Here is a 17,999-nt window from a genome sequence, read left to right as displayed (position 1 = left end):
GCTCTTCCACTGCTTTGAGGAAATGGAAACAAATAAACCATCACAAGAAGAATGTGCCAGAATAAGGAAGACAGTCTGACTAATTGGGCATCCACATTTGTGGAAAGTGTGTCTGGGAACACACGGTGTGGCAGCTGATGTACACCTGAGGTTATATTTTTAGAAGCAGTGAAAAGTCATGTTGTTGGAAATTAAATGGTACTTCAGAATAGAATAATAACACCATTCACCTGACCTCATTTTGAAACACTGTGATGAAAAAGGAGCTTTTCTACTGTGAAACAAAACTTCAAAAATGACAGATCTTGACAGAATAATTGCCGTCTGTTTGAATTAATAATTTTATGTAAACCAGCGGTAACCGTGGAATGACTGCATGGCAAAAGTCAAATTGCTTTTGACTGGAAGCCTGTGACCTGCTGTCTGAGGGTGGCTTAGCGAGTGCTGTTAAATTTACTGATCTGAACAGCTTGCTAAATATACTGTACTTAGAACAATAAATAATTTGTGCTAACTATAATATAACTTGTAACTGGTACGGTTGCATGGCTCAACCCCATCAAATTCAAGTAGGAATTTGTTGAATGTTGTTGATATAACTTGCCAGGTAATACCTGAAAGTATCACAACTGGAATAGTGATTAAATCAAAGACTATTTTTTTATGGCTATATGTTAGATTATAATTATGCTGATGTGTTTTTTTTACATCTCCACCCCCTCTGGAAACCTTAAATATTGCCCTGTGCATTAGGAACATTAGTACGTGACAGAACAAGAAGGAATTTTCATTTTATTATGGAAACTATAAAAGAGAAATGAAGATCGTTACTCTAGGAAAGCTGCTACTAATACGTGTAATATTTGTCCTGTGTAAGTATGGTAAGGAACTGCCTTCTGAGAGTGCAGAACAAGGCAGATGTAATGTAATTCTTTGTGTAATTTAGAAGATGGGCTGAATGTGGTGCAATTCCAGCAGGCAGGAAGAACACACAGCACTCTGCAGAATGGTACCTTAGGCAAGGATCAGTTCGTGCACTGCATCTGGAAAGAAGCTCTTTCCCCTTGTTCCATCCTGCGTTTTAAATTCACTTGAATTCGTTTTGTTAACACACTTGCTATCAATAATAATTGAACTGTTCTGTAGAAGAAATTTGCGGAGTCTCTATAAAGGATACAGCTGATAGGAAATCGTTACAATGTGCTGTACAACTGTATACTTCTCCTAATGAAGGCTGTTTCTATTATTTAGTGATTTTGTTGCTATATAAAATTTGTTGTGATCTCCAAACTTGTCATTGTTCCAAAGGGGCCTCCCTGCACATCTCTGTGCTTATATTGTACGTACATGGAGCAAAAGGACGTGGAGGGAGATGTTTCCCTTAATGTCATTTTCCAGAAATTCTGGCCTCATCGTCTGTGAAGAGAGAATAAAAGCTCTAGGGATACCTATGCCAGTCAAACACTGTCCTGAGATGTTTTTTAAAATTCTACAGTGAGATTTACATAGGAATTTGCCATTTGTAGGAAAGCACTGCAAAGGCTTTTTAGGAGCAGAAAATTACAGCCTCACTTTGGTTCCACCGATCTTGTCCATTCTTCATGGAAAAATTGTGTGTTTTGTACAGTGTCTCTGTATGCAAACACTTTACATAGCTTTTATAAATTGTGAGTCATTGCTAACAAATCTGTGAAGAGGTGATACTTATGTTGTGATGCATAAGCACAGATGTAGTCAAGTGCCAGCTGTACAAGGCATCTGTTATTTTTCTTCTTATCCTTGCACTGCAACAATCTAATACAAGATATAAGAGCTGTGCATTATTGTGTATTTATTAATGCTAATTTTTGAAGTTGTTAATTTTTTTGCCTGTTATCTTTAAAGTTGTTATCTCTTCCTTAAGCAACTATTTAACAAACAGGATACGTAGCAAAAATTTGTTCATAATCTGTGGGAGTAATTTGCAAGAATTTTATTTGTGACAGACTTAATGTAATTACCAGACCGCAAAAACCAGCGCTGTCACATTCCTGTCTTAATCTTTCCTCTTTACATAACCATCACGGGTACACTGAAATATGACCAGAGCTCTTCTCACCAACGAGATAAGCATGAACCGTCGGCGCTGCAGATTATCAGAAGGAAAGCTCTTTGGCCAGAGGTCCCTCTGCTTTGTTTCCTGTTTGATAGCAATAGTTTGTTGTCGTAGGCCATCAGCTGGCTTATTTCAGGCACATTTACACTGTGGCTGTATGAGCCTTTGATGAAATGAATGTTCATTTTCTATTCCTGAAATAGAGCAAGATGCAATATTTCTGGTTTCATACAATTCTGAGATGATTTTGCAAATTTTTTAGGCTCTGTCTGGCAATCCGTGGCGGTTTTGGTATTTTCCTTTGGCAACTTGGATGCATCTGGTTTTGCAGCTGAAATTCATAACAGAATAATCAAAATAGATGGCAGAAGTGATATCAAAGAAGACAAAATGCACTCATTCTCTACCTTTGAGTTTGGAAGATTTGATTTAATGTGCACCTTAAATAATGAGTTAAAAGAAGATTTCAAGCTTTTAAAAATTCTGCCCAGATTATTCTTAAACTGTAAGAATGTAGGGAACACCGTAGTTGAGTCCATTGTTCTTTTGCTATGTTGGTGATGGAAATCCCTGCATTGTCTGTTTCAAGAAGGTTGGGAATTATGAAGATGTCAGAGAAGCATCAGAAAAAGCTGTGTTATGTGGCAGCTCTGTGATGGCAAGCCAGCTGCAGCTTTTGCAGCCCTGTTGCACATCCTTTATTGCTCAGTTCCTGTGCTCTTACTTCCTTTCTTCCCTCCATGCTTGTTAGACATTTCAGTAAGCCCTTTTTGGTGCACCAACCTGTGGGAGAATTTCCTTTAGAGGGGAAAAGAAAGGACAAAGTGCTATTTGTCTGCTAATTTAATAAGCTAAACTGGGTCAGTATAGAATCCATTGCATATCAGAGTCTGGGAAGGGGAAGGACAGAACCCACCAAGCTGACATCACTGAGATGGAGGAGGGTGAGCTCTTATTACTGACTATGAGCAGTGTAGGCTAATCATGATGCTCTTATTATTCTCTAAGTGCTATGACACATAAATTAATGCTTGGATCTGTGTCTATAGTCCTCATTTTCCTCTTTAAGAAGAACTGATTTGCTGCAAGATGAAAGATATGAAGAAGGGTAAAGGAAGATCATTCAGAAGGCTCACATTTTTGGAGTAGTCAAAAAATAATTTATTTGGGGAAGGAATTAAATTTTGAAGTATTGGAGAATCCTTTCTATTTGAGTTTGTTGAACAATGAAATTAAAATCTTGAAACTATTGATCTGACGACTTTTTTTTTTTTTTTTTTTGGCTATTGCCATTTGTTTCTCCTCATTCAGTCCAGGGGCTTTCTGAAATCTATCTGACCTTGACTTCATATGTATTCAGAAAATAATTAAAAAAAAAAATACCAACAACCTGGCACATCATTTTCTGATCACAGATTGCAGTGTACCGAGGAATGAAAAGAAAGACTGTTGGAAGGAGGAGTTGAGTTGGGGCTGAGTAGAATTTTAGAGTACTTTTGGCCCAGTCCACACGACCTACTTCATCATTAGCACCGAATTCAAAGGTTGCTGGTTTTTAGCCAGTGCAGCTTACAAAAAGCATTGATAGAATGTTCTCACAAGCAGCCAGAAGAGAGGTATGATGTAATAAAAATTACTCATTTGAGCGCAAGATTGATTGTTTCCAATAATTTTGAGGGTGCTGCGTGTATTAGATGTGTGCTTTTGAATTATAGTCATGCAATTATGTATATGTCCAGTGCAACAGTTAATGCAGTTATGTTCCACATGAGCTTAAATGGAAATAATAATGGATTTCACTTATGCAAATATAATTTTAGCTATATGAAGTTGTGTAATTCCTGTTTTTGAAATAACAATCCTTGTACCCTTCCATCAAAATAATCATTTTCTTTCAGTAGTCAATGTGCTTGCACAAGGAAAAGCTTGTACACAGACGCTGTCTGTGATTTTCTGTATTTTCTAGCAGCAATGAGCTTCCAACACAATGAAACTAAACCTGAGTCTTACTGTTTTAAAAGTGTCTTTGAAGGGCCTTTGAAGTGCTTAAAAGTAAGAAATAGCACCCCTCTACTTATTAGCCTGAGTGTGTGCCTAGAAAAATGTATATTTTGGGAAGAATTTTCATAGGCAAAATGTCAAACTTATTTTTTCTATTATTTCTTTGACTGTTGTCTTTTTCTGCTTATATTGTGTATTGGTTCTCTGTTGTGTACGTATCGTGTGCAGCATTTTGTTGTCTCACAGCAGTTAAGGTAAATAGTTGGGGATTGTGTTCTTCTTCTCCAGAATATTCTTGAACAACTTGAGTGGATCCAAAGGGCAAGCGAGTGTTGTGTCAGGAATTGTGTTAAACTCCATAAAATAAAACAGATAGGGGTAAGGGGAAACACCCTCCTTTACCAATACTTAGCGTATGTTTGTACAGCTGGCAATTTGTGCTGCTTCATATTCGTTGACCCAGAAGAAGCCAACATTTTAATGTGTTCTTGGAGTGGAAAAAAGGTGTTATGGAAAAGAACTGCCACATCAAAGCCTCTCCTCAGCTTGTAAAATGGTTTCCACCACTACCTTCCTCAGCCCTATCGGAACACTCAGCACTTTCCCCTCTCAAAAGAAAGCAAGCCTTTTTATTAAGAAATGGCCCTACGAGTTTTATTTATATTTAAATGATAAAAGTGACGTGAAGCAGTTGAAGAGATCTATATAACTCAAACAAAAGTTCATTAGAGATGTAATGTAAGTTCTGTGTCTCTATCAAATGAATAGTCACATGGCTCAGCTGTTGCACAGAATGAAGTATTCCCTTAGGGGAAGTGTTACTCAGTAAGATGTTTTTAAAATGACTTAAATGTAGCCTAAAAACTTCATGTCTGTTAAATGATTTGTATTTTGTGTCGGATCTGATGTTCCAAAGTCTTAGTTTGGGACAAAGGAAACTAAGTGCTTGCTAATTGGTTGCACAGTACAGGTTTTTGACCACTGTGGCTATCGTAACTCAGTTGGTAATCATGCCTTCCCCAAATGTAGGAAGCTTATACTGATCCCATGTTCGGCAGCATTATGCTTTTATTGCTAAATGTATGAAGGCTTGTCCTGATGTAATATTAAAATCACTTTACAAAAATTCCTTCTTTCTGTTAAAATCCCATGTTTCTTCATTCATTTTAGCACAAGCCCACCTTACTGCTGTGTGGACCTTTATTCTTTACGAACAGGAGAGATGGTCAAGTCTATACAGTTCAAAACTCCTATTTATGATCTGCATTGCAATAAAAGGTAAGGATATTTACTGTATTTCTTCCTATGTTAAAGCCTGCAGGATTTCAGTAATGGATGCAATTTCTAGTGTGTGCACTCCTTGGTTTTACTATTTTGACTTTGCTGGAAGCTTATCTTCTGTTTGCTGTTTCTCAAGTAATATTTTGAGTACAACAATATGCTTCTCCAGTGCCTTTCTCTGTATCACAAAACATTTTGCATATTAAATCATTTAAGCTTCCCTAAGTTGTGATGAGAGTGAACAGGAATCATTGGAATCTTTTGTCTTCTGCCTATAGATGGAGAAATGAGATCACAATTTAAATGATGTGTAACTTGGCAGTGTAGGGCTTGTCTCTTTTGTTTGTGCTTCGTGGTTCTGCAAGATATGTTACCTTCCTGCACATCCAGAAAAAATCCTAGCGTACACTGTGCCCTATGGCAACAATTCCTGTGTAAAGTAACAAAGCATCTCTTAGTTGGACTTGTCAGCTGACTTCTGACTGGGAAGATTGAATGTCAGGTTGTAAATACCTCCATTCTATGCAGTCATGGGTTCAGAATTTTTTTTTGGACATAGAAAACTGAATACTGTTGTAGTTTACTGTATATTTTTAAAGGAGACCAGAAAACCGAGGATCCATCTTTTGCATGATGATATTGGTGATAATCCTTTGGTACTCCTGGTAGAACTTCTTGACCCAAGCCCATGATATGTGCTACTTTGATGGTTCTTCCTGCCCAGTTTAAATGCTAATGTTTTAAATTAGGCCAAGTAAAAGCAAACAGAAGAAAAATAGCACTGCTGAGCAAACACATTTAATACCACAACCACTTATATAATGAGATTTTGGTGGTGTAAATGTCTTTTAAAGAAGTAAAGGATTGTAGTGCTCGTTGTCCTCATTCAATGTACATACCATAGGGTGTGGGTAGGGTCACTATATCAAGAAATAGATCAACTGCAGTGATTGAGTTGCTGAGTTACATGCCAGGAATTGGTCCCTGCTCCTTTAAAGGCCTGTCAGAAGGAGTTCAGTACTTATCTGTGCAACTATCCCTTGAAAAATTTAAAGTTCCCTTGTGTACAGTGTGATGATAGTAAATCTTTCCAGCCTGGCCTCCTAGCAGAAGAAAAATCCAATTGTAAAAACAGTCAAAAGGCAAATCATCATTCAAAGTCTCTCCTAACTAAAAGGTCTAATGTTTCTTTTCCTAAGTGGTAAAAATGGAAAAGTTACTTCAAAGCTGTGTGGCTGTATTCAGGGTAGCTGCTTTTCTGGAACGTATCAGATTCTGTTATTATCCACAGAAAGCTCACAATTTCAGATTGAAAATGCATTAAATGCTGCCAAGTGCAGTGCTAATGGTGCTTTAACCATACAATAGACTAATGGAGTCCAAAGTTTTGAGTTTAAAAAAAAACTTGAGTTGCAGAAGAAGGGAGAACTGTTTATTATTTATGTATTTATACTCTAGAATCATCCATCAGGTAGGTTTCATTTATAAGGAATGACAGTACTCCTTCAAAGAGCAGAAAACAAAAATCTAACAAGATTGGGAAATATTACAATCAAATATACATAGTGTTTTATACATACATTACAGTTGCACATGTGTTGAAGGTCTTTCCATTATTCATTGAGTAACTTTTTTCTCAGCCTCGTGGAGGTTTCTCTGATAGGTTTCTGTTGTTTTCCTCTCCTTTGTTTTTAGGTGATGGAAAATGCTTCGTTTAGTGAAAAACTGTTTTATTTGAAGCTAATATTAAGTCATATGTGCAGAGATTATAGCATAAAATTTGAGTTTTATAGCTTGGAAAGGGGTGGAGAAGCATCCTTTTGACAATAGAAGAGAGAAGCAAATAAAAAATCATAAGTCAATTACATTTAGGATATCTCAGTTTCTCTCACTGAGTTGTTATTTACCAAAGGAAATGCATTGAGAAGTTTCTACACTTTGAAGATGTTGCACTTTCCGAATTTACATCCTTGGCCCTTGTTCATTTAGGCTGTATGGTGTTTCATACATCGTCATGGTTTTTCTGCAGATGACAAACAGACATTTTACATTATAAATATGTACATGTACAAGTGAACACATAAACATGCACTTGTAATTTTTCTATTTGGCACAAATTTCTCACAGGTTTGTGCAACGATGGTCTCGGCATGAAAAGAAATCCTGCTTTTAATAAAGAACAACACGGTGGTTTAATAAATTTGCAATGAGATGGGCAGTGGGATTATTTCAAATTTAGCTTGTGTTCTACCAATTGTTGATTTGTTATTTGAGTCATTGAAAGTAATTCAGGATCCTTGCAATTCCATTCTTTCTTTCTAATGGAGCTTTTACTGCAGAAGGTAATCATAAATACGCTGTGTTGTTCTGTATCAGATCTGTGTACTTCCTGAAATGAAGGTTATGTGGTTGGGATGAGAGAGAATCCTCAATAACTGCCATGTATTGGTAACCTGGCACTTTATCACAGTAGAATTTATATTGATGCTTTTGAAATAATTACATTTAGATATTGAATCTTTAAACCAATGCATTTAATGTTTAAAGTACACGTTCCATTTCTTTGTTTTCAGGATACTCGTCGTAGTCCTGCAAGAGAAAATCGCTGCCTTTGACAGCTGCACTTTCACTAAAAAATTCTTTGTGACAAGTAGGTATCGTGCTGGCTTCAGCCATTTTGCTCTAGAGGTGGCATGAGATAAATCAGATTTTTAAAAATTTCTGCTTCTAAAGCCTGAAAGCATCTGCAGGTCTCCATGGCTACAGCCAAGGTTTCAGGAAATCTGCTGCTTCAAAAAACCTACGGGTGTTACTCTGTGAATCTGTGGCTCTTTTGCATGTTGTTTTGCATTTATTGTTGCCATAGTTAATTTCTCACGGTTCTGGCAAGCACCTGCATTGATGTCACTGGGTGGCTGAAGTATTCTTTTGCACAAGTATGTGCAAAGAGTTCAGGTTTTGAATTTAGGATTGCATGTGAAAGCAACCTTTTGGAAACAAATTGGTACCAATTTGTACACTTGTTATTTTCTGTTTTTCCTTAGGCTTAGGTGTATTTGATTTTTGTTTATTCTTACTTCAGCAGGGCCCAGACCTCAAGTAGGTCAGTAATGTATTGTAGTAGTAAAACCACAGGTAGGTGTTTGCCTGCAGATGCTTTTACGTATATCCTGAACCTGAAGGAACTGTTTGTTCAGACTCCTGTATCCGGCTGTAGCTTATTGCTTGCCTCGCAGTAGCAGGCAATTGATTGTAACAGGAAAGGCTCTCCAACATCTATTCCTCTACAGTAAGTGTCCCTTTGCTGCCCCAACATCTGTAACCAAGTAATCAACGTGTTACTGGAGAGAAGTGTATGTTTTCTGCTGCTTTTGCTCTGACCTGTTGCTGATGTAGGTAAGATTAGGATGTAATTTACGTGCTAACAGACCATGTGTCTTTGTAATACTGAACACCAAGGGAGATATTCACTGCAGAAAAAATAAAATTTAATCTATGTAGATAGTGCTAGCGTCTGTCAATTAGAATTGCCACTTAAAATGTGTAGATTATTAAGAGATGATAATTTAGCTTGGAAGAATTGGTGTTTCACAGTTAAAAAGGAAATTTTAAATTTCCTGGGTGTATTTTCAGTTACAAATAGAAAAGTTCTCAATTATCTTTCTGTGTTATCTGTGCATATCAAGAAAAACCCAGTTACAGGAAGCTCTTTCCTGAAATAGTTTGGAGCACCATTATGCAGTAATATTAAAGTTACCAATAGGTGTCAGCTTCTTCCTATACGTGGATGTAAGATGCATAAGAATCTGCTTGGGTTCAGTTTGGAGAGCCAGATGGGAAGGGACTTGTGGTGTCCTCCTGTTCCTCGCTCCTCTTTTTTATTCCACCAAAGAGAGGCAGAGTATGAGCCTTGCTTTATTGCAGGTAACAAACAAGCCAAAACCCACATCTAGATTAAATGTATATTTTAACAATTCTTATGCTTTTCTAATTGAAGTAGCTGGTAAAAAACAATGAAGCTAAAAAAAACCCTTCAGTGTGTTTTCAGAAATGAATTTAGCTGTATTTTGAGGAAGAGGGATATCCTATTCCACACTGTAACTTTTGAATTTCCATTTCCATGCCTTTCTGTGAAACAACAGTGGAATTAAAGAGGATAAAATAAAGCTTCTGCAGCTCTGATATGAAAATCCCAGCTCTGAGATGTCACAGCTCACACTGTATTTCTCCAGTTGTGCTGTTTGTAACATGAGAAACCCAGGATATTCCCAACCTTTCTCTCTGCTGTGGGGCTCCATGTGCACCCCACATCCTGCCCTGTGCACGTGGGGACACAGCACTTCCTGTGCCCACTGCTGCCCACCTATGCCCAGGTAGCACTGAGCCAGGTGTGCTGTTCCCTGGTGCCTCTCTGGAGCCAGGGAGGTGCCAGCATGTGCTAAGTGTTTGGAAACTTCGTCGTTGCCCTTAATGGCTCGAGCCACCAAGCAGGTGCTGTGCTTTGGCACATTAAAGGCTGCAGTAAAGCTTTAGTCTGAGTTTTCAGATTATGGATGTGCTGAAATCTCCTTGACCTGGGAATACATCTTTAGAGACTTAAGTTACTCTGATGTGTTTGAAATTTGGTACAAATGCTTTACCTGGTCAACTGCTTCAGTTTCTGACAGTCAACCTAGTAGCCAGCAGCTGGACTCTTGTGTCATTGTGGTTTTTTTGTTTGTTTGTTTGTTGTTGTTGTTTTTTTTAATATAGAAAAAGGACAGTGTCAGTTTAAACTGAAGAAGGAGAAATCTCTGTAAAGGCAGCTTTGCAAAGGGTCTTGTAGGCCTCCTTGTCTCTGTGCCTGCAGCATCCCTGCAGTAGGGTTGGCTGCTTCCCCTGGGGCCATCCCAGTGTGCTGCAGCCCAGGCAGTACAACAGCAGCACTGCCCAGAGGATTCATCTTCATGGAGAAGATGCTCAGCTGTGTTAGCTGACAGCTTTTGGTCAGAAGTGATGGCTTAGAAGGTCAAAAATATAAAAATGGGATCAGTAGGCCTTTGAAGATGTTTCCTTTACTGTGTAAACTACTGTATGGAAAAAGAAAATGTTTTTAAAAGGGGATTTAGTGATGATGGGCAAATCACATCTTCCATTTGTATCAGCTGAGTAGCGTGGGAGCCCTGGAACCTCACACAGACAGCTCGAATGCAAACATAATTAAGCAGAAACTTTTGCCCATTTTGTTGACTATTTACACATAGAAATTAAATGCAGAATGTATGGTTAAAAACAGTGTCAGGAATTCTGAAGTTTGATGTTCCTCAGCAATGCTAATGCAGCTGTGTTGCACATGAGTAGTATTTGTCTTTCTGTTTTTGTTTTTGTGGTTAAATGTGTAGCTTAATATATTGTTGTAATAAATATACCATAAAATATTCAGGATGTAGAACATGGTCAAGTTTGTGCTGCCGCTGGAATGTTTAACTCTTGTGTTTCCTGATTTTTCAGATCCAACTGAGCAAATCTGATATAATTATCTTTTTTGTGTGCTTGTGATTAGATGGAAAAGTACTGATTTGCCAGAACGGCAGTCAGCCAGCAGAGCCTTGTAGGAAGTATCACTGTACAGGTGCAACAATCTCGGTGTTTTGAGTTACAGTTGCTTAAGGTTGATTGGAAAACCTCCTGTTGGTAGTCATAGAAAAAGACCAAGATGTCCTCTGATCTACCCTTCGAGGTCGTCTTCTTTTAACTTGTCAAGGAAGGGAAGGCGTAGCTTCATTGTGCAGAGGGCTCATGGCATTGCTTTCCTATGGCACTCCATGCTGCTGTGCTTATGGTTGGATCCAGCTCAGTTTCATTAAGAAGAGATTTGCATGGAGGGGTGCACAAAGCCAAATAGCAGTTTTGTAGCCTGCGTTTGTTTTAAGTGCTCATGTGGCCAAGCATCAAAAAGTCATTTGATGCCTATAATAAAAACACATTTCCTTTTGGTAGTTGTGAATGTCAAGGTGTGGAAAACAGATTTTTAAGTGGTTAGGAGTTCACGTAAGATTTCCTTTGGAGTCTTTTTCTGAGTACTCTGTGATTGAACAGTCAGAGACAAAAGTGATGTACAAGCTCTTCTCCCTACTTTGCTCTAAAGGACAGATGCAGAAAAGCCGAGTTTCATTGATTTCTATTACATCAGTGCTCCCACAACCCTCTTCCAAAAATGCTTACTTAGTGGAACATTGATGATTATGAATATGGCCTGATGGATACTTTCTTCTCTATAACGAATATCCTGCCCACCCCCTGGGCCTTAAGTAAGGATTATCACAGATAACATCATGCATGTGGCATCATCTTTGTGTCCGATAACGAGTGCCTGCTCAGTTTCTCTGGCCCTTCCACTCCTGCTATTGATATATTCTCCATCCATTATTCTCCAGGGATGAAGACAGTTATTGCAGCCATTAGCAGGCACCACATTTCTATTGATGCTGTACAGCTAGAGCCTTAAGAGCTAATTTTCTAGATTTTAGTCAGACTACTTTGTTGTATATAAAGTCTCAAAAGACTTGCCTAGCCACAAGCAAAACTTATTTGGTATGTATTAAATACAGCCTACCCACATGTCTCAAAATAAGGAAAGAAGTGTTTGATACTCCATTCTGCAATTTGGATGTGGTATTCCTACTTTCATTGATGTTCACTTGCAAGAAATAATACATTGCTTTCAGTTTGTCACAGGTCTGATCTGGAAATCATCTTGGCTTTTTTTTGAACATTTTTGTTAGCTTTGCTAGAATTCCTTTTCCCTGATAGGCACACAGGGAGCAGTTTGCTCTCTGCGCTTTGAAGTAAAAACGGTGGAGGTCTCATGAGAAGGTTTAATGCCTGAGGAGTTACAAACAGAACTTCTTGAGGAATGTGCAATTCCCTTCTCGACTGTGATCAGTAAGTGGCATTTATCCTGGACATCCCACATGGTATAATAATTGATAGGATTCCTGGGTCTGGGGAGGGAGGTTCTTCAGTGCAAATCGAAAGTCCTGAAGTAGGTGGGAAGAAAGCTCCTGTTTCACAGTGCTTTTTGATCACTGAAGAGAAGCAAACATTTCTTTGAATTGTATCTTAGCAATTTATATATATATATGTATACACACATGCAAGTATATGTGTTTATATCTAATGCATTGCCTGTCTGAGGCTGTTGTGAACATGAAGTGGATCTGAGTATTGCACTGCAAAGGCCCATGATAGCAGCGTATGGCTGTACTTTTCTGGCTGTACTTTTTTGCTTCACTCATGGGTGGCTCTTTTTCTTTGGAGTTTTCGTAACAATAAGGCCAATATCATCATCATCATCATCAAAAAAAAAAAAGCCCTGGATGGCAAGCATGATTTCACAGCAGGGTGCATCCTGCTGGTTTGCTCTTTTGCTCAGTTTTTATGGGTGATACTTAAACAGAAGGAAGTACAAAAACAATAGCTGAGTTTTGGAAAGTATGTGACAGTGTGAGAGCACTAACATTTACATAGGGCCTTTCATCTAGATGGAACCCGAAGGATTTTATAAACAATATGACTTTATACAGTTTATAAACAAATAGATTTGGTTTGCTTGGTGAAGCTGAAAAAAAAAAGCACAAACAAATACAAAATATTAGATAAAACAGCTTATATGATTTGTTTTCCTTGGAATAAACAATTCCCTTCAACAAGGATATCACACTACCCATTATTTATTTTTAATACCCTTTCTATGCTCGTTGTTATGGATCTGTTTTCTGACTGCTTTGGATAGCAATACTTAAAGTAATTTTGTAATTTCATTACTGCGGAGTGCTGTGTATTTCATAAAACCTAGAAAAAATTATTAATTGGTTACAAGCTACAGCCAGCAACTGAAAATCAGCATTCCTCCCAGATAGGAGGTGTGGAATGTGCATTGAAGAGAAAAGGCATGATAATAATAAGAATCATTCTTGTAGCTGATACCAAAAAGAATGAGTGTGTTTCAGTGCATGGAACATCAGTGAGAGCCGAGGAAAGAAAGGCCACCTCTGATTTGACTTTTCATTCACTTTTCTTCATTCATTTGCACATTAATTTGCAAGAGTTTGCAGCAAAGTGTTTTACAACATGTTGTAATGCAATCTGAGAAGGAAATACAGCAGTACCCTGTGGAAGACAGCTCAGCTATGGGTATGTGGCATAGGTAAAAGAAAAACAAGTTCTGACTTAGTTCAGTCATGCTCTGACTTAGTGTCAGATTTTTCTAGAGAGAAGCATTGCCTTCTGGTGCACATTTAAAGCTGAACACTTTGCAGCAATCAGAGCTGCCTTCACTGTTCATTTAGAACCGTTCAGGCGATGCAGGATGCAGCAGAGGGACCAGACAGGAACGCTGCAGCCTGAGCTGTGGCAGTAGTCCACCTTCCACCTGCACGGGTATCTTTTCCAGCAGGCAGTGCTGAGTGCATTATATTTGCTTTGTGTGCAGCAGTCTCTTAGAGTGGAGCACATCTGTGCTTCAGGATGCACGGTGCCCGTGAAGGTGCTGCTGGATCTCATGGTGCTATTCGTAAGAGTCTCCTGGAGAATGGAGCTGCTGGAGGCACATGATTGCCTGGGGGATTCCAAGGAATGCTTGCTTGGATGTGAAATTCAAACTGCCAAGTTTTTATGGCCATCAGAAATCCTCGCAGCATTCAGTCCTCAACTTTGCATCTCCTACTGGGATTTTATTTCTACATCTTTTTTTTAAGCTTTTTTTTTTTCTTTTTTTTTTTCCGCATGAAAAACCTGTGCAGCTTGATGGAGAGCTGCCTTTAATAGAGGCATGTTTGTGATTTATTGCCTTAATCTCTGTTATGGCTGACGTGACTGTATAATGGCCCTGTTTCTCCTAGCAGTGTTTCCCAACTTGCTGTTTGTTTAAAAGCAAGAGGGGGAGAGGAATGTGTTGCTTTTTTCTTCTTGGCTGCTGTCTCTGTATTCACACGGACATTATTGAAGCTAGGAGATGAGTCTCATGAAAACAATTTAAGAAACAGACTGGAGTTTTAATTTCTGTAGGAGCAAAGAGCAGTGGAAAGATCCAGATTGAGACGATTGGGTATTTATGTGAATTTTCAGCTTAAGAAGATGAGGTGATTGTTTTTATGATGGGCAGAGTGGCAGATTGTCATGAAAGTAATTGAAAAATAATGGAAAATCAACATGCCTTCTTTTTGGTCACTCTTTAAGCAAACATTTGTATAGCTCTTTGGAGAACCTGAAGTAACTTCTAGGATTCCTACGTAATCAGTAAAAACAAATATATATAAATGCAGCACAACAGGAAGAAACCGTGGAATCTCCGATTTCAATTAATCACAAGTTCTGCATTTTTCATACTAAAGTTTTATGCTAGTTAAAAAAAAAAATAATGCTAAACAACAGAAATTGAGGTGTTGAAGAATCAATCTATGGTACCACATTGAAGTAGGTCGGAGCTGGAAGACACAGCCGAGAACAGGAGGCTGTGGGGCGCTGCGCTGTCCCTGTGGGGATGCAGAGTGCCGGAGCTGCCGTGCTCAGGGGTTTGCCGAGGCCACAGAAGGGCTTTTGCTTGGATTCATTTGGACTTTCAGAACAGTACTTTTCTAGTTTTGCCATCTCACAGCTTTAAGTAACGTATTTCTTGTGTGTGTCCTTAAGAGCACAGAGAGAGAGGACAATTGTGTACTTAAAAGCATTGCAAAGCGTCTCCAGTGGTTTTTTCCTATGTTTTCGTGGGTGAGAGACCCTGTAAGGCTCACTGTAAGGTCTCGTGTTTTTTAGTACTTGCTTGATTTGCTGTACTTTTGGAAGGACTTTCCCATCGTGATCTTTTCTTGGATGACCTCTCCATGCTGTCATTAAAACTTGGAAACTTTGGTCTTCTTGACAGTTAGTTCTGCTTTCTCATTATGTTCATTCTTATTGTAAACATGCTAAAATTGCTGCTGTTGTTGCTTAGAATGGATTTTTCCTCAGTTGTTTTGAAGTTTAGTAGAAATAGAAGTTAATCTTTAAGAGAGCTGGGCTAGCAGGGATTGGGCAGCCGAGCCGGGTAGGTCACGCTGTGTCTGTCTTTTCATTTGCCTGGTAGATGATGTTCTGCTGACTCCAGCTGTTTTTTTGGAAAGCAGAAAAACAATTTGCTTTTCCTTCCCATAAAGTATAACCCTTTGTTTATCCTTGTACTGCTGCATGTTTCCAAAATGCATAGATTTGCAAAGAAAAGAAAAGGAGGAAATAGCTCTTTTTTTTTTTTTTTTTACTCTGTTTTTTGTATCAGAGAGAAGAGTTTAGTACCGAGTTGAATTGTTGACCTTTGCGGAGGATATTATTAGAATTGGCTGATTTGTGTGTGGGGCTGTATCTAATTGACCAAATCCAGTTCGTGGAACAACCCACCTACAATAGGTTTGGTGAAAACAGTCCATTTTTTAAGATAACTGCTTTTTGTATTTGATTAATTTTTAATTTGAGGAAGAATGCTATTTTGTAGCTCTTCAGTTACTTCAGTTCACTGCAGTAATTGAGACCAGCTCCCTGTCCCAATATGGAAGTTTCTTCTTGTTGCACTGCTTGTGTTTTTCCATTTCCCTTTTGTTTTCTGCTGCATGGACACATGCACTGCTTGCAGAGCTTGGGAAATGCAAGAGACCGACAATAAAGTCGCTGTAGAGATTTCAGCCATGAGAGTTTTCATCTAACAGCTTTTGGTGATCTATTTTATATATAATAAGGGAGAAAAATAAATAGAATTTGGGAAACCTGAATGTCTTCACTGACCCAGACAAGAACTGCTGAAGCAGAAGTCGGCACTAAAACCTTACTGGTCATGATCTATAATGTCATCGGAAGAACACGTTTGTATTTACAACCTAGGGTTGTATTTACAACCTTTTTTTTTCTTTCTTGGTTCCTTAAGAGTCTCTGGCTACCCACATTTTATGCACTTCTGGAATGCAATAACAATTGTGGCATCATCTCTTCAGAGTTCGTTTTCCTTCCTGAGATCAAGGCAGTGATAAGGCCTTACAAAATACTCACTCGGTTTTGCTTTCTTGGCCTGAGATTGATGTAATTCGATGAATTGCTGCTTTTCCCTTCTTTTGCTTTATGACCTTTGAAACAGCCTGCTGTGATCTTCCGAATTTTGCAATACCTTCAGCACTCTGCTTTAAAAAGTGGAGATAAGAAGCTGTTTGTCTTTGCAAGAGTGGTAAAGAAACTGTTTCTACACGTGCACAGTGAAATGCCATCAAACATCTTTCAGTTTTGTCAAATTCCTTTTTCAAACTATACACCTTAGGTGCACACCTTAGGTAACATCACCCCAGCACACCTTTCTCATTGTTCTGCAAGCCTGCAAAGTGATGCCACAGTTAGGTCTAGCAGATGGCACTGTGCTTGTGGCTGGAGGCCGTTGTTTACCAGCTGAAGTTGGAACACTCGAGCTCAAATCCCACTATCAGGACCCTAATCAGTAAACAGGTCTGTGGTTTCATCTCTGCAACGGCGGTTTGTGAACTTTCAGCCTCCCACCTTGGCACAGCAGCCCCTGAAGTCAGCTTTTAATTCATGTTTAGCTGTTATCTAATTGTTTTTAGTGGTTTTAGATTTTCTATTTTTAATCTTAGTAGTTAATAGCATGACATTCCCAGTTGCTGTGCATTTTATTTTCATTTTATGCATATGTATATATCTATTTCTGATGAAAACACAGCTAATAAAAAGCAGATGAACAATGGAAACTTTGCCACTGATTTTAAAGGAAAGACACATCCATTGTGTAAGGTTAAGCACGTGCAGAAGTCTTTTGGGAGATTTGTATGTAGAAATATTAAAACCAAAGTACAATGCTTTGTTTTACACCACAAAAATCTAGAGGAGCTTGGAAGTTAACAGAAAGTGTTGAGCAATTGAAACATGTCAATGAAGCAAAATGAATTAGGGTATGAAGATACAGAATGGATAGAGTCAATCTTTTAAGTATCCCCCTCGCCGCACTGTATCAAAATGACATTAAAAAATGCAAGCATAAGGAAAAACTGGTATTTACACATAATTAACTATTCAAAATAGTTCATCTAACCACAGTTTTATCTTTCAGAACAAAAATGCAAGCATTTACTAAGTGATATTAGCAATTGAAAGGTTTCTGTTTAGACTTTTTGTTTTCTTGGCAATAAGTAAAATTCTTTGTAACAAGTCAGTAAGATATTTCTTAATGCTCCTGTTAAAACTTTTCAGGCTGCTATCCCTGTCCAGGGCCAAACATGAATCCTATTGCCCTTGGAAGCCGTTGGCTTGCTTATGCAGAAAATAAGGTAAGGAAGGACTCACTTTCAAAAAATACTTTCTTTTTTTCCTATTCCATAAACAAAAGCTAGATTGAAATGTAGGAACAATCTCAGAAATAAGCTATGTGAAAAAGATGATCTTTTCCAAGAGGACTTGCATAATGTGACAGAGCTAATCTTTGACTCACACTAGTCATGCTTTGGTATTCATATGTGTCATATCCTTGCACATTTGATGTAAGTTCATGAACTTGGAGGGCATAAATAGATAAGTAGCACGGGTAGAGACGAGAGCTATCAATGGGTACGGTCAG

The 17,999-nt window shown here is 38.4% G+C and overlaps 1 protein-coding gene across 17 annotated transcripts in view; it reads left to right on the top strand.

Annotated features, from left to right (window-relative positions):
• The window catches only part of BCAS3 (BCAS3 microtubule associated cell migration factor), a 301,052-nt gene that overhangs the window by 34,360 nt on the left and 248,693 nt on the right, over positions 1 to 17,999 (top strand). For all 17 annotated transcript variants that reach the window (XM_085241072.1, XM_085241070.1, XM_085241068.1 and 14 more), the window contains exons 8-10: positions 5,267 to 5,374; positions 7,951 to 8,027; positions 17,636 to 17,712. In XM_085241072.1, coding sequence (XP_085097198.1) covers positions 5,267 to 5,374; positions 7,951 to 8,027; positions 17,636 to 17,712 — 262 coding nt within the window. The remainder of the gene's footprint in view (positions 1 to 5,266; positions 5,375 to 7,950; positions 8,028 to 17,635; positions 17,713 to 17,999) is intronic.

The sequence above is a fragment of the Meleagris gallopavo genome, chromosome 21 (assembly GCF_905368555.1).
Source record: "Meleagris gallopavo chromosome 21, MGAL_WU_HG_1.1, whole genome shotgun sequence".
Classification (NCBI taxonomy): domain Eukaryota; kingdom Metazoa; phylum Chordata; class Aves; order Galliformes; family Phasianidae; genus Meleagris; species Meleagris gallopavo.
This window is presented reverse-complemented; position numbering and strand designations above follow the sequence as displayed.